This window comes from Talpa occidentalis, unplaced genomic scaffold (assembly GCF_014898055.3).
Source record: "Talpa occidentalis isolate TD23 unplaced genomic scaffold, MPIMG_talOcc4v2.1 talOcc4.3, whole genome shotgun sequence".
Taxonomy (NCBI): Eukaryota; Metazoa; Chordata; class Mammalia; order Eulipotyphla; family Talpidae; genus Talpa; species Talpa occidentalis.
In genome coordinates, this window is record NW_023603184.1 from 40,852,561 (window position 1) to 40,869,580 (window position 17,020).

Consider the following 17,020-nt stretch of genomic DNA (forward strand, 5'->3'; position numbering starts at 1 on the left):
CCAGTCAAAAATAAATGAAAAAGAAAGTTTTATTGGAATTATTTACTCTAAGATAGCTGTTTTAGAAGGAACCTTGACAAATCATCTCATTGCCTCTAGACAGGAACACACAAGGCATATGGGTATCTGTAGTATTTTAAAAGACCTTGGGGGACCAGGCTTCTTCCATAACTCATTCCAGAGTTTAAACACCCTCGCTTCAGGAAATTCTTCCCTATATTTAACTTACAGGCCCCCTCCTGCGGTTAACACCCATTTCCGCTTTTTTCTGTCTCCAGTTAGGATGGAGAGCAGCTGGCCCACATCCTCTGTGCACTAACCCTTCATCAGTGACAGAAAGTCATCTGGGTATCCCAGGCCTGCTTTTCTCAACTTCCAGCAACTAAGACTTTGAACCAAGTTGAGGTCTTTTTCTCTTTGTTTGTGTCTTGCTTTTTTTCCTATTCATTCCTTTTGATTATAAAATAATATGTGTTCAAGGAATAAAATTTGGAAGGTATAAAAATACACAGAAGAGGGGGAAACTATAGCCCAGAAATTCAGGGACAGAAACCACTGTTTGTAGGTTTTCTCTGTATTTCTTATGTAATTGCCATCATACCATCTGTGCCAGTGCTGTCCAATAGAATTAATGTCTGAGGCACATAGGTAAGTTTAAATTTTCTGGCAGCCACATTGAAAAAGGTAAAAAGAAATAAATTAACTTTAATAATACATTTTATTTAACACCAATAAAATAATATGTTGTCAGCATGTGGTCAATATTTTTTAAATTATAAGATATGTTACTTATCTTTTTTTATACTAATCTAGTGTATGTTTTTTTAAAATTTATTTATTTATGCATACAAGAGCTGGGGTACAGGCCAGAGTTGTGGGGGGTGAGAGGATTCACCAGAGACGGAGTGGGGAACAGAGTCTCTGTTTCAGAACGGAGTGACTGAAATACACTGCTGAGGGGAGCGGCAGGCGAGTCAGGAGAGGTCTGCTGCTCCATGTGGGTAGCTCCCCGGCCAGGTATTGAAATCGTGCTGCAGTGGCTGTGGATAGCTTCATAGAATGCATCTAAACCCCTTGCACCACCAGGGAGGCATTTAAATATACTATACCTCTATTAATAGTTTTCTTTTTATGTTTTAAGTAACCCTGTAGTGTTCTTTTCTTCCTTTTTTGATATTAACTAATGTTTCTCAACATACTGCCAAAAGAAGAAAAACACAAATTATTCCTTTTGAGTACAACTAATTAAATCCATTTATTCATAAAGCTAGTATATTCACTTAGTATTTACTGTGTTCTCTGTACTACATTAGATTGGAAAGTGAAGGACTGGATTTCAAGAAATAGTAAGCCATGTCCCTTTGTGCAGTGCTTCTGGGACTTGACTCCACAGTTGGGCTGCACAAGTATTGTCTTTTATTCTTCCTTAAATATCTTACTCTACACACACACACACACACACACACACACACATGTTAATGCTCCCTTATCCTTCAAGGTGCCAGTGAGACGCTGATGAATCTTCCAGAGGATTAGTGGCTCCTTCCTCCATTGTGATATATAAAGTAATATATATTTGTACAAAGCACTGTGGGTTCTGGTTATGGTAGACTTTTTGCTTTCCATACTAGAGCAAGAACTCCTTAATGGTAGGTAACATTATCATACATCTCTTTATTCCCAGAGCCTACCAGGCTGTTAGTGAGTGGATGTGGATTTCAATAGTATGTACTGATATATGCATTGAAATACAAGTGATCATATATACCATCAGTTGTATGGTAAAATTACAAGCACTGTAGCTGTTCAGAGTTGAAGAAGGCTTGATGGAGGTAAGAATTGGTCTTTGGAAGATGGGCAGACTTAAATGACTGGAGAGAAGAAATTAACAGAAAAGTCATTTATGCAACTTGTACCAAGAACTCAGAGCTTTTCAGGAGGAGTTCTTAAACATGCTCTCAGTGTCAGCAGACCAGCATCCTCTAGATCAGCACTCTATTATAAAGCTTCAAGAAGACTGTAGAGATAGTCTTAGCCCATCAAAAGCTAAGAAGAGTTTGCAGCCTTAGAAATGACCACTGACTGCGCCAGTGTGACTTTCAAGTCCAGCTTAGATGTAGTCTCTTGTGCTTTCACTTTGGAATTGGTAAAGATCATATTATATGGTGTTTATTTCAAGGGTCTTTCTTGTGCTAGTGGATAGCAATATATAATAATAAATAATATTGTTATAGCTGATATCAAATGACTATTACTGCAAACCAGGTGCTCTTCCAGAGTACTTTAAATGTATTTTTTGGGGGTTAACTCCTTTAATCCCCACAACAGCCCTGTCAATTAGGGCCCATTCTCCCCTCTCACCTTACAAATGAGAAAACTGAGACACAGAGAAGTTAAAATAACTTAAAGATAACATAACCAGCAAATGGGGGAGCTAAGAATTGAACCTAGATACAACAGTATTAGGGCCCCTACTTTAATTTTCAATACAGCCTCTCATAATTATGTGAAAAATAAAATGTTTATTTTTAAATGTTTATTGTTATAATTTCTCCTGTTTTTCTTCATTCCTCGTCTCTGACTGCTCCTTCTTGTCTCATTTGCAGACTCCTACTTCATCATAAAAACCTGGAGTTCCCCAAGGTGTAGTCCTGTGCCCACTTTCCTCCCACATTATTCTTCATCTCAACCTTCTTTATCTACAACCTTTATTTCTGTTATCATCCACATTGCCATGGAGCACAAATGTATGCCTTCAATCTGATCTCTTTTCAGATTACCTCCTGGCTATTTTCACAGCCTATTCTGTAGGCCCATGTTTTTTCTTCCTGTCTTCCACCCAGACCACCATAAACATTGTGATCTTCCAGTGTTCTGTTTTCAATACATGGAATCTCCATCCGTTCTTTTACACTGACCAGAAAGCCGGGCATAATCCTTGGTTCCCCCCTTTCCCGCGCACCCCCATAGCTAACTCTAGCCACCAGCTTTCCTTAATAAGTATATTTGTCTGTGTCTGTAATTTTCATTTTGGATCAAGCCTCCATCGTCAAGTCTCACCTGTACTACTATTGTGGTCCCCCTATTTTCCTCTCTGGGATCCTTCCAGTCTTTTCTCTAACTTCAGCCAAATGCACTTTCCAAAGCACAAATCAATATATATATAGATATAAATAGATAACTCTGTGTTTGTGTGTGCAAATGTGTGTTCTCATACACACACAAGCACATCCGCCCATACAAGCACACCTTACCTAAAACACCAATAACTCAGAGAGAAAACTTCTAAACAGCCTTCTGTGTAGTCTTGTTGGGACCTTGTTTTCCTCTCCAGCTTTATCTTCTCCCGTGCTACTCTTAACTCGCAACTTTTGAGACCACAAACATTGTTCTCTCTCTTGACATAGAGACTAAGCACGGGCTATTCCTTTTACTTAGAAGATCCTTTTACCCATCAGCCCATTTTTCACCTGTGAAGAGCTCTATTAGCCCTTTGAATCTTGGCCTTTTCTGGGTCAGTTTTGCTATAAGCTGTCTTAGCCAGTGTCCTCTTCTACACAGCGCATGTCAGAGAGTTTGTTCTTTTATATTTGTGACTGTAATTCTGTGATACCTGTCTGTCCTCTCCTACTACAGTGTAAGCCCCACAAAAGCAGGTACCACTGCTTGGTTTCAGTCATTGTATCCTGAGTCTAGCACAGCACGTAGTGCGTGGTCCACCCTCAATATATATTTAATAGGGAGTAAACCACTTAATTTGTTAAAGTATTCTGTTAATTTGCATGCAGTTTTATACTACACACTTAGTGGAACAGAGAACTATGAAAGTGAGATTCCCAAGAAGTCATCCCTAGATGCTCACAGGTTCTTATTGGCAGTGATTGAAATGGTGGCTGACTGTAATTCAGTCACTTCTTCCGAAGGCCTCAGCTCCTCCGAGCGTGGTGGCAGAGCTATCCTTTTTTTTTTTTTTTTTTTTTTTTTTTTAATAACAGGCACCTAAAGCCCCATGGTTCACTTCATGTCAGAGCTTATTAGAAATGTGGTAGCTCAGCTTTCGTAGTATCTTTCAAAGACTTCATTTCACAGGTTCTGTCATTGGCCTCTGGAGTCTAAAGCTTCCTTTAGCTCTCTTTGCAGGTCTAGTGTTTAAATTCTGAAAGCTCTCTCTGACCAAGCCTTTAATTTCCCTGTTGAGTTCTTTGTAGGACTGGGTTCTGTGAGATTGCTATTCCTCCAGTTTCCCTGGCAAAGGTTGTTATTCTAGTTTTCAGCGTAAGTGCTTTATTAATCCCATGTCTCAAGTGCTGTCCAGACACTTAGGAGTCCCCAGGTATCATCCTGGCATCTCTTTCTGTTTCTGCAGACCATTTTACAGTCCTCATAATGTTTGTTGCCTGACTCTCATTTCCATACATTAATTTCTGTGATGATTTCTTAAAGTGAAAATCAATGGGTGAAGTAGTTGACTTGACCCATCCTGGGACTTCTCTTTGACTCCTTGAATGATCGCTGTCTATTCCCTCATCCCACGGGGCTCAATCTTGACACCCAGCTGGACTCCAGATGGGTTCCAGGCTGTGGGATCCCCTTAGTCTCTAACCAATGGTCTGTACTGGGGCTTCCCTTTTCCAAGCTATCCTGGGCCATGGAGGCCTAATCACCAGGCTCATAGCCTCGGGGAATGGATTTCTTCAGTTTGCTTGTTTTATCCTTTGCCTGTGAAACTTTCTCTTTCACAGATTCATCTTGCCATCAATACTCGGTTTAAATAAAATCTAAAACTCTCTTGTTCAGTTATATCTTTTAAAACTGTTTTTATGTAGTCAGACTTTGGCAGGAAATCTTCCAAACAGCCCAGGGGAAATTGACCATTGGCACAGATTTAGGCATATGCCTTTGGCCCAAGGTTGTTTGTATTTTTATTTTGTTTCATGATTGTGTGCATATCCAGGGCAAAGCTTAAGCACTTTCACTATCTGGTAATGGTGAGAGGGATTTAGATTGCTTGCCTGTGGCCAGGAGATGGCATGCTTAAAACTGTTAACTCCCAGCTACTTCCTGGGAGATAAGATCTAATTATTAAATTTGCCTTTTCCAAAAAGGGGATTCTGTGCCTCTACTTGAACTAAGAGAGTCAAAAGGGAGAAAGAGCAATTCCAATCTTTGCTAGATTTTGAAAAAGGATAGTAGCCTAACTTATGAAGGTTGTTTTTTTGAAAAAACTAACTTTATGTCATAATTTCTTAGCTGCCAAAAGACGTAATTCTACCTCAGCTTCGCCTTGGCAACCTGCTTTTGGCACTCTGTGCAGCCCTGTCGTTGCTCTGCATTATTTAAGCAGTAATCTTTAAGAAGGTGAGAAACTATTATTGCTTTTTAGCACAGTTGACATGATATTGGCGCGGAGTAGTAGCTAGAGCTTCAAACATTTCTAATGGCCGTAAACCAACTTAAACACCTCCATGTAGAGGTCTCACTGCCATGAGGTCATAGCTTGCTACAAGGGGGAGAAAGAAGAAGATCAAATGTTGTTTAAAAGTTTTTTTTTTTCTTTTTAAGTATTCTTATTCCACTGAGTTGTAGCTGTAGATTTTGGCCAGGATCCAGACAATCGAGAGTTCGCATTTTGACCATCTGCAATCCAGTAATGTTCCTCAGAGGAAGCATTTTGTAGGGGGAAAGACACATATTTGAGACTGTGAATTGTACTCTTTCCTAATACTTTATAGTGTGAGACCTGGTTGTAGACAGATTAAAACAAGCACAAGTGACTCTGAAAGAGAATAGGGGGAAAAAATCTTTTCAGATACCTAAAAGTTCACCCCAGCTTCAAGAACTCTTATATGATAAATCTTTACATTTTCCCTTCATTTCACTTTTCTCTAAGTTTCCACATTTATCTTACTTCATGGCAGAATGTATTTCTGTTCATAATTGATACTTAGAATGCCTAAGAGCATAGCAAGCCCTAAGAAGTCAAAGAAACCATCCAAACTTAATGTAAGCAAGAAGAAAAGGGAAAGATGCCAAGCCACTTGATCTAAAAATTCCTCTTATTCTCACGTCTCCCTCAAATAGACGTAGAGATGAAATAGTGTTTTGGTCACAAGTCTTAGAGACTGGGAGAGAGAAGAGAGCTAATATTTAGTTAGTGAGACTGCCTTTCTTAAATCACAGTAGTTGCTGTGTGACCTTGAACAAGTTACCCAACCTGTGTGCCTCAGTTTCTTCGCCTGTAAAATGATGATGATGTTTATCATACTTCATAGACACGAGAAGATCAAATTAGACCATGTATAAAGCTGTCAACAGTATATTTACTCCATAATATTCCATAAATATCAGTTGCGATTGTCTTATCATTAATAATAATTTATGGAGTTTTTACTCATTGTAGTAAGAGATTAATCCTTACTACAACAGTTGTTCAATAGATACACCCATTTTATAGAGGAGGAAAGCATAGGTCTGCAGCAGTGAAGTGATTACCAATTTCCTGGACTTTATAACGGTGGAGCTACATTGGGAAGCTAGGAATATTACATATGAAAGGTAATATGTAATATTTTAGACCAGTGCCTTCTTACTTTCCTTTATACTCCCATCCCTTTTTGTATAAAAGGGGGCTATAGTTTCAGACCATAAAACCTACCAAAAAAGACAGAGGGATGAGGGGGTGGTGGGGATAAGGATGGTGGAATGGAGTGAACTGGGTTCTACCGTGTCCCAGGCTGGCTTCCCGGCAGGGTATTTGTGTGATGGTTGTGAGAGTATCGAAGGTGGTTCTTCTCACTTAGCTTGGGAAAAATAGAGAAATTCTCTCTCTTAAAAATTCTCTCTCCCTGAAGTTAAATTCATACCAAAAGAAATGGTACATCAGAGGTTCGGGGGTAATTGGGATGTACCTTAAAGGATTTTGGGAAATTCTTGCAGTCCCTAAGCATTTGGTACATTATCTAAATAGAAGCAGTTTGACCATTTCTATCTTATTCTAAGCCAGTCCCACCACTGTCTTCAAAGGGGAAAAAACTAGAATGACATTTCCGCTGGGCATAATAAACCTTTTGATTGATAAAGCATTTTTTCTTCAAAACTTTTTATATTTGGCTTAATTTGTTAACTGCTCCTCTTGCTAGCACCCTGATGCACAGAAGTTGGACATGGGTAGGTGGGTGGAAAGAGTTCTGATTGTTCCTGCTTCTGACAGCGTTTTGTGTAGGAGAAGACAGTGGAAGGAAGGAATCTAGGTTCTGGCCTTCCCTCTGCCTCCTGTTACCCTGTGTTCCTACCTAAGATGGCAATGTCTCTGAGCCTCGCTGGCCTCTGCTGTAAAATGAGGGTAATACTTTCAGAATCCACAGTCCATGGAAGCTAATAATAATACAATGACAGCAACCACAATTACAGCTACTACTGCCATCAATTTATGCACCTGGCATTCTGCCAAGGACTTGAAGTGCCTTTCTTTATTTCATACTTACTGTTGCCCAGTGATCTGCTTCCCAATAAAGAAAACTGGAGCGCAGAGAAGCTAAGTGACTACCAACAGTCACGTAACTAGTAAGTGGTGAGTTTGACCTTAAGCTCCAAATAGAAAGGATTGTGGTGAGAGAGCTAGGAGTAGAAGCCAGGTCTTTAAACATCCCTCTCATCATCATTGTATCTCCAGATACAGCTGAAGAGATGAGGGAAGGTAGCTGGTGCCATCAATAAGAGTTCACAGAATGAAAAATGAATTGCCTTAATTTCGAGAGATCGGAGAAGACCTGATCCAAAGAAACCAAATTTAAACGAGACCTTTAAACTCCAAACCACTGACTTGTTCCTCATTGCTATTGTTCAGGACCCTGGGATATCCCTTTTCACTTGTAGCAGAAGTTCCATTATTAAGCAAGCAATAGTCACCAATATGGTTCAGTGACTCGGCAGCCCATACATGTTTCTTTCAAGTAAATCAGACCCCAATAAATTTGTAATTATAATATCTTCGGGTGGTTGTTTTCTAATAAATTCCTTTTAATTGCAGCATTAAACCCCAGGTGTTATGTTTCCATGTTGGACCTAAGTCAAGCTGTAAGACATTCTCTCGAGGCAGACATCTGATGAGGAGAATGTGCAGTGAACTGGGAGACTCAGTCCTGTTGCTTAAAACTGAGGCTCTGTGCCCTCAAGTCTAGTGCTGTAGGACACACGGAAGCCCCCCATGTCCTGCTGCATCCACTGTGCTCAAAAACACCCACTTTACTCTGGTTGTTTCTAAGAGTAGAAATTCCCCGTAAGTTACTCATCACAACTTAAATACTGTGCTAATTTCATTTGATAAGTAAATTGTCAACAGCCCTTAAAAATTGGTCATAAAATTAGTGACTCTGTTGTTTTTGTTTTTTTTTTTTTAACCTCTTTTCCATCAGATGAAATAATCATGGAGCCAACTGTAATCAGACAAAAAGCATCTTGAAACAACCTCTGGGCATTATTTTTTGATCTGTTATTTGTATTTGCTTTGCATATTAATTGCTACCTCTCTTTTTTTTAGGCAGTAAAAGTAAAATTCTTCTTTCTTGTAAGAATTTAACTTGTACCAAAATGTATAGGGAAGTTTCCTTCTAGAAATCTGTTACATATGCAAATCAAAATCATTTTATTCAAAATCTATACATTGTTTTTATACTGAAATGCTTGTAGCAGTTTGTTTTTTAATAGTAAAAGTTTGGAAATATTCTAAGTCTACAAAAATGAGGGAATGATTAAGTGAATTATGATATTTTATTCAGTGAAGCCAGCATTTCAGATTGTTTACCAAGAGATTTTAATAACATCTATCAGCAGGATCAGAATTTGATATACCACAAATATAACTTTAGGTTTGTTTGGTTTTTTTTTTTTTAGTTAAAAGCACACATATAAAATCAAAGTCTAAAGGGAAAATATCCAAAACTAATAGTGGTATAGGCTTGTGAGTGATTTTTATTTTTACATGGTTTATAATTTTTGAGTTTTCCAGAGACTATAAATTATTATAATAATTAAAAATGCATGTGTTTGTATATATTTTAATGTAATCATTCAACACTTGAGCTATTTAGAACTCAGCTAGCTTAAAAGTCTGCAACATTGCTGAGATACTAGAAATAGTAAATTCTGAGCTGCCAAAACTAATATTATAAAACACATGTAAGAAGGCGTATTATGCCTGTGACATCTGCTGTTCTACCACTCAAGTCCTATTTGCTCACAATTCTCAGCAATCTAGCTTTACAAGAATACAGCAAATTGGAAGCACCCCCCCAAAAAAAAAATTGAGATGTCCCTTCAGGCAAAAGCCACTGACAAAGTCGCACTGACAGTAAGAGAGAGCACAGCACTGAGGTGCAGCCTTAGAACTCAGAGTCATGTCCTGAGAAGCTGCTGCCACTGGAAACCCAATCTCTCTACTGTCGCCACCATTTAGTGATATGTGTTCCTGTTGTGATCCAACATGATTAAGAAAAAGCTGTTTTTGTTCCACTTATTCTTTCTATGATTATAAGAAAGACTTTGATTAAAAAAAAATAAAGGTTTTATTGTCCCTGACTAAAATGGGAAAAGAAGACGACTCACTCCATTACCTTTTTTTTTTTTTAAGATTTATTTATTTATTTGTTTGTTTGTTTGTTTATTTATTTATTTATACAAGCACTGGGTACAGTCAGAAGCGTGGGAGGGTGAGAGAATTCACCAGAGCCAGAGCAGGGAGCAGAGCAGGCACAAGGACCGAAGTACACTGCTGAGGGGAGCAGCGGGCGGCAGGAGAGGTCTGCGCGCCATGTGGGACCCTCCTCCAGTGGCCGGGGAGCAGCCTGGGATCGAACCGGTGCTGCAGAGGCTGCGGGCAGCTTCGCAACCCAGCGCTCAACCGCTGCGCCACCGGGGAGGCCCTCCATTACCATTTTTAAGAGAGAATGTTTTCTTGTCAGTTGGGTTTTCTAGATTGTGTCTGACACTGTCATTGCCTGCTCTCTCCTAAAAACCCAAGGGAACTGGAAAATAATGGTACAAAATCAGAAAATATCGAAGTCTCTACCTCTCAGAGTCTTAGTATCTCTCCATTAAAATGGAGGCAACACCCTAGAGGTTACCTATAGGTTGGGTGGGTTAAAGGAGGCCTGTGTAATGTCATTTTGTTTGATGTCTGGCATTCTTTGGCATTTAGCAAATGTTAGTTGAGTTTGAATATCATTTTCCCATGTGGGATGTAACTGACTGTGTGGACTCCGGAATAAGACCCAATCTGTTGCGTTGTTAGAAAAGTCATGACATTTTTTCAAGCAAAAATGCGTCATGGCATTTCCGATAACCCAATAGTTTAGATGCAGGCCCTGCCACCTTGAACAAATCACATAAGCCTCCTAGCTGCCTATCTTTCTCACAGGGAAAAATGTGAGGGTTCAACATCATTGACGCTCAGGAAAATGGTGGTTCCCATCCCATTGTAGCTGGGAGGAAGCAGGTCACACTTTATTACTTTCCCTTCGTGTCAAGTGCTATTAAGGAAAACTTTTGGGGAGTTTCAAAATCAAAGAGGGCCACAGAATATCCTTTCTCCTTGCATCATGAGCACTGCTTGCTGGGCCCTAACCTGTTCCTATTGTCCTGCCTTTTACCAGCCCACATGTGGGGGACGAGAGATGGTGGCAGCAAGGGTTTCACGTCATTGACCCTTCAAAACCATGAGGGGTTAAGCGCCTGGCCTCTAGTGGCACGCCAGCAGCGTCACCTTCTGTTCTCCCTGCTTCCCTGGCTTGTCCCATCCCTCCTAGGTAGGGGTGGCAACTGAAAGCATGGCCTGTCTGCCCAGAACAGACTGTCTGTGGGGAGTGCTGATGCTCTGTTTTGGTCTGATTACCTCGGCCCCCTGCAGAATCGTTGGAGAGGAACACTGTCAGCAAGTGGTAGAGTGAAAACACAAGGTTGGCAGAAATGTGCGGCTTACCCAATTACCGTGCGTTTTGACAACATATTAACTGAAAACCTGGATTAAGACCAGCAGATGTTGCTCTGTTTTGTTTTGTTCTTCTTGAGAACTAAAAACAGTAATTTACTGATCTACTCACACAGTTCTAGGTGCACCCCAGTGACCACCCCTAATTATGAAATCTCTCCTGGCTCCACTACTTACAGCCAAGCAAGGGAGTCTGACCAGTCCACACTTTGGAAGCCTGTGGTTGCTTTTCTCAAGGAGAATAACCCTCGCCTAGGGATTTGAGACCATAGGCATAATCCAGCACCAGAAAAATCCTGAGAGAAGAAGGAACAGAGAGAGGGCTGGTGTAAGGGCCTGTGGGCACAGGTCGGAGGGCTCTAGGCTCTCTTTTCCCCCGGGTACTTATCACTATTGTAGTTTGAAAATGTATTATTTCACTAATTATGAATGTCTTTCTCCTGCAGAATTGACACTCCACAGAGGCAGGGCCTGCTCTGTCTTGCATTTTTACCCTCCCCAAGGCCTGCACTTATAGTAGCTATTTGTTGGGTGGGTAGAGTTGCAAGGCTAGCTTCTACCCCTGCCTAGTAATTGCTTTCTGGCAAGCCATTCTCCGTGCATTTCCTCATCGCAGTCGGCTGGAGCTTGGGTTTGCACCTCCCTTTGCCTCCCTCAGTCTGTTCATCTCGTTGTATTGCCGCTGACGAGCCCCCAGACCCGTGCTCAGCATCCAGGGGTGCCTGAAATAGCCCTCCCAGGGCCTCGATACTCTATTTCCATTCACTAATTATTTATTATTTCAGATATAGGAGTAATAATGCATAGCCTGCTTTCTGGCAGGTTTTTTGTGAGCACTGAGTGAAATGATGTTTATGAAATTCTTCAAAAACTAAAATGCTTTGTTAAGCTCAGTCATGATTGTGAGTGCTGGCCCAAAGCTCCCTTCCTGAGAACTCAGGTCAAAAGAAGGACTGAAGACACCAGTGTGACCAGCTTTATAAAGGAGAAGTCATTTCCCAAGTTAAATTTTCATTTAAAAAAAGTTTATATATTTAATTATATCTCCCTGGGCTCTTCTACCAGTTCTCTACTGCAAGGGGATTAGCATTTGTTGCTGGAAAAATTACTGATCATCGAGTCATGAGTCGTTGTCTTAGTCTTGCCGCTGGCTCAGGGAGGCATCACAGGCAAGTCCTTGGACTTCTCTGACAAGTGATGATGCCTGCTTTGTGAAGAGAAAATGAGAGTTGAATATGAAAAGCAATATAAGAACACTGGTAACCCTTCAAACTGTGAAACTGATTATATCCCTATTTTTCTTTCCAGTTCTAATTCTCGTTACTTCAACTCTTCCGCCATGTGACCTGGTTTTTATGCCCCGTCCTCCCAGGCACTCAGTCTCCTGGATGTGTCCTAGCATGTCTTGTATCCTTCTTGAAGGAAGCGTCCAAGTTGAACCCAGAATGCTTTATGTTTTTCATGTGTTCAGACACTGCCATTAATATTAGGATTATTACTAATTTTTATTAACTCAGACCTAAATGTGCAGTTTCCTGTCTCTGGATATAAAAAGCTTATGCTGTATTCTGAAGTAGAAAAAGTAATTTCTCATTTTTTTGTTTGCCTTCTAGCGACAGACATCATACCTCCAGTGCAATCCCTGTTCCAAAGAGACAAAGCTCCATATTTGGGGGTGCAGATATGGGCTTCTCGGGGGTGATCCCTTCACCAGACAAAGGACACCGAAAACGAGCCAGCTCGGAGAATGAGAGACTCCAATACAAAACCCCTCCTCCCAGTTACAACTCAGCATTGGCCCAGCCCGTGACCACCACCCCCCCGATGGGAGAATCTGAGGGGAAGACAGCATCTCTGTCCTCCTCTTTGGACACCTCCTTGGACTTCTCCAAAGAAAATAAGAAAAAAGGAGTAGATTTGGGTGACAGCTCAGCTGGGGACCATGTGAGTGTGGACACTAGCCAAGAGCAAGGAGAAGCGCTCCCTGGGCATCCAGCCACAGTGAACGGCACTCTCTTGCCCAGCGAGCGGGCCGCCTCCTCCGGCGTCCATCTTCCGGGTGAGCTCCCCCCCGCCTCAGAAGCTGAGCTCTGCTGCACGGTGGAGCAAGCAGAAGAAATCATTGGGATGGAAGCCACGGGTTTCACCTCAGGCGATCAGCTGGAAGCCTTTAACTGCATCCCAGTGGACAGCGCCGTGGCAGTGGAGTGTGACGAGCAAGTTCTGGGAGAATTTGAAGAGTTCTCCCGAAGGATCTATGCGCTGAATGAAAATGTGTCCAGCTTCCGCAGGCCGCGCCGGAGCTCTGATAAGTGAAGTGAACAGACAGACAGTAGGACGAGGACAGAGTTGCTGCCTAAAATGAAGAGAAAGCTGCACTGGCTGCCCTTTAGTGATTATGACACAAAATGAATATTAATGGAGGATATTCCTCGGAAAAATAGACCTTGTGAATCAAGAAGGGACTCAGGGTCATTGTGTACCAGTGGGCCAGACAAGTTAGATTTTGCTTGCAAGATTTGCTTTTCAGGCCTGACGATTGTTTGAAAGCAAAAGTTGCTCTCTAGCTCGAGTCACCTTATAGATATTTGTCTGCTTTTTTATTTACACTTCTGCGTTATCCTCAGAGGGAAGATGATAATATATAAATAATATAATGAACTCACCTTTAGTTTCTCATAAGCAATTTGCCCTCACCATAGTTTATAAAACTTTGGGGAAATGAATATTCAGAAGAAGCTTTCCACCATTTACTGAAGGATCTTTTGCCAACCCTACCGTTGATGAATAAGCACAATGGTGTCCTTAGATACCTAGGCTCATCCACCCCGTCCCTGCCCCTGGCGCCACTCACCCTCAGACACTGCTGCCCCACCTCACAGTAGATGGGGCTCTGCATCCTGAAAACTGAGGACGTGAGATTCACTGGTTATTTAACACAGAAACCATGACCTGCCACCTCCTGTAGTCAGCTGTACCCTGAAATAGTCCTCAAATTAGATGAAAACCTCACCTCTGTTCCGGCCCAGTGGACCCTCAAGGACCCCAAAGTTGCTCCAGTCAGAGAGTGTCCAACCCATTTTGGGGACCAAAGCATTTACGTGGGTAGATGCTGCCATAAACAACTAGGCATGCTTCCTGGCAGTGCACTCAATAGACACAAATGCCTATATGTAAATCCCATGTTAATTTATTAAATTTTAGTTGGAAAGGAAAGCATTGTATGTGATTAAATATATGTAGGGTCAGGCTGTCCAATGTGCAAACTGCAAGGCAGTTGATGTAGTTGGATTAAGAGACTAGATGAGGCATAGAATATTATTGGTATGTGTGCAATTGCATAAATATTAAATTATGTTTTTGAAATCCAATTGTCATTCCTGGAGCTCAGATTTTATTTGCTATTGCTTTATACTTTATATACCCAAGGATGTCGCCTCAGGGTTGCAAGCTCTTTAAGGGAAATTTATCCATATATCCGTGTATTGTATAGAAGAATAAAAATTGAGTTTACATCACCTGACCTGATTTTTTCTTCCAGCTTTGGAATTCCTCTTGAACCTGCATTTCTATGTATTACATCACAGCAGGACTAGCCTGAACAAAACAATGGCTGTATCTAAGCTAAAGTCCTTGACTTCATTTGAGTTTACGTTCTGTGTGTATAGCAACACAGACACCTTCACAGGTGTGGTCTCCAGTTGCTGCATTCATCCTACATAACGTCTTAACTCATTGATTTCATAATCATTTTCATGTTTTGTCCGAGCACTCCTGGACTCAATTTTAATTTATAGCTACGTGGTTAAACAGAATAGTTCATTTGTTTTTTTCCGCGTAGAAACTCACAGAAACATTGCATGACAGACAGGCCCGACCTGCAAGCAATTAAAAGCTTTAGCTTGATCAGAAGAAATCCATCTTATTCCACATGAGGTAGGACTACCACAAACCTGGGGCAGAAGGCATGTACACAGCTTCTTTGTAGGATACTGTCATTCATTTTAGAGTCAGGGAGTGACGGTAGACACGGTCTTGGATGTAAGTCAGACTGGGCTGGGGGGGTCCTCCAATGAAGTAACATCTGCATCCAAAAAAGTGTTTGAAGGACTGTGTTAGGATTGAATGACAGAAGGTGAATCTTGTGCGAAATGTGATTTCCACAGAGAAGGGAGTGCACCTTAAACTGCAGGCCACATTCAAAGGCAAGGCGCATTCAACTGCAGCCCCTCCTGCTGACTCAGGAGCCGTGCAGAGTGCCCGTGGTGGACAGTTCACCTTGGGTCCCACACAGCAAGATAAGCCAGGATCCCTGAGATTCCCTCCCTCAGTCTCCCATTTGTTTTCCCTGACTCTGGGGGTTCACAGCGTTTCCTCCGCAAGCATGGAGCGCTGCCTCAGAATGTGATCACATTGCTGACGATTGACCAACAGTCACCTATGCAATTGCTTGAATCTCACTGTGTCCTGAGTGCCACGAAACACCCCTTAGGTTTGGGTTTGTTTAGTTTGGGGGTTGGATTTTCCTTTGAGTTGGATGTCTGCAGCTTCTGCTGTGGCCTAGGTAGAACCTCCAGTGTTACACGTCACCAGGAATTACTGTTCAACCTTTTTACAAAGCTGCAGAATTTGTTTTGCCTCTGTTTCAAGTGGCCAAGACCTAAAAATAATGGGCTAAATTGCTATATTCTGCTAATCTTTTGAATTGGTCTTGAAAATCATACAAAAAATTAAAATTTGCTTTGAGGATATAAGTTGAAATGAAAACTTACTACTATCCATTTCTGAACTGCTGAGAGCTTTTTCAGTTTTCATGTCGCTGAGACACTTCTAACAGCTGACAAATGTTATCAAATGGGTATTTGATTGTGTTTTCTCTTTCTGCTTCCTCTTACCCACTTTGGAAATTCCAGAGATTTTTTTTGTCCCCCTCAGAATATTAGTTTTGGAAGATTGTATCCAGCTATATTTTTTTTAGCAGTTCTAATGGTGCCCATTTATCCTGACCTAACTGGTTATTTAAATAATTTTTTAAACCACCACCAATAATAAATGGCATGTGAAACTGATCTTTTGGTAATTGGAAGAAAACTCAGCATCTGTATTTATAAAATAAAATTGATTAGTATTTATTTTAAGAGTAAAAGTGTATGTTATTTCCCTGCTATGTTTGAGTTCTGTCTTCTTCATTGTTTTGAATTTCATATTGAAGCTAAGTTAACTATGAAAGCCTTGTTCTTCAACAGTCAGCCAGCAATTCTGTATTTATTAAGTTAGTTCTTTTTCTGCCAGGAACTGGACTAAACAAGGTTAACATGAAGATGACTAAGCCTTGACCTCTGCCACATTCTCAAGTCAGGGTGAGGAGCACAGGTATATTTATAATTAAAATTCATTGTGATCAATTCTAATTGATGCAGAGTCAAGCTGTGGGATGCAGAGGAAGCTATTCTAACTCAAGAACCAGGAAATGTTCGTGGAGATAATGCAGATGAAAGATAGGTTAGATTTCACATTTCAGAAGGAAGGAGCAGGCATAGAGGCAAGTAGACCCTTATGTGTGTTTGCAAAACAGCAAGGAGTTTGCTTGACGCCCAAATGGAGGTGAAGAAAGGTGAGCGACATTGACGTCTCAAGACATTGAATTGCAGGCCAGTGGGGAGGACTGATGGTGCCAAGTCAATAGGTCTGGGTGATGCCTGCAGCCTTTTCCAACCTTGCAAACTTGAAAGCAGAAGAGTAAGATCTGGTTAGATCTGGCAGTATAAGCAGCCAGGTTGAGACTGGGCTCTGGGAATACATGTTTGAATCTATTTAATCTTCCTTTTATGTTTAGGGGGGGGAAATCTGTGTGGTTCATCCTGGTGTCCCTGATGTTTTCATGGTAAATACTTAGTAAAGGGCTGGCTTTTTACTCTGTGGTCAGGGTGTGGCCAGCATCCCTTCCTGACAAGCCTGATTCTGAATGCCCCCAACTCATCCACCTGGTCAAATCCTCGAACCTCTAAGGAACCCCATTTCTTAGTCTTAAAAATT

General features: G+C 41.1%; 1 protein-coding gene across 1 annotated transcript in view; it reads left to right on the forward strand.

Moving 5' to 3' along the window:
* UVRAG (UV radiation resistance associated) overlaps positions 1 to 13,646 on the forward strand; it is a 263,463-nt gene extending 249,817 nt beyond the window's left edge. Inside the window, 1 exon segment of the mRNA XM_037522986.2 lies at positions 12,598 to 13,646. Coding sequence (XP_037378883.1) covers positions 12,598 to 13,300 — 703 coding nt within the window. The 3' untranslated portion in view covers positions 13,301 to 13,646.
* The last annotated feature ends 3,374 nt before the right edge of the window (positions 13,647 to 17,020 follow it).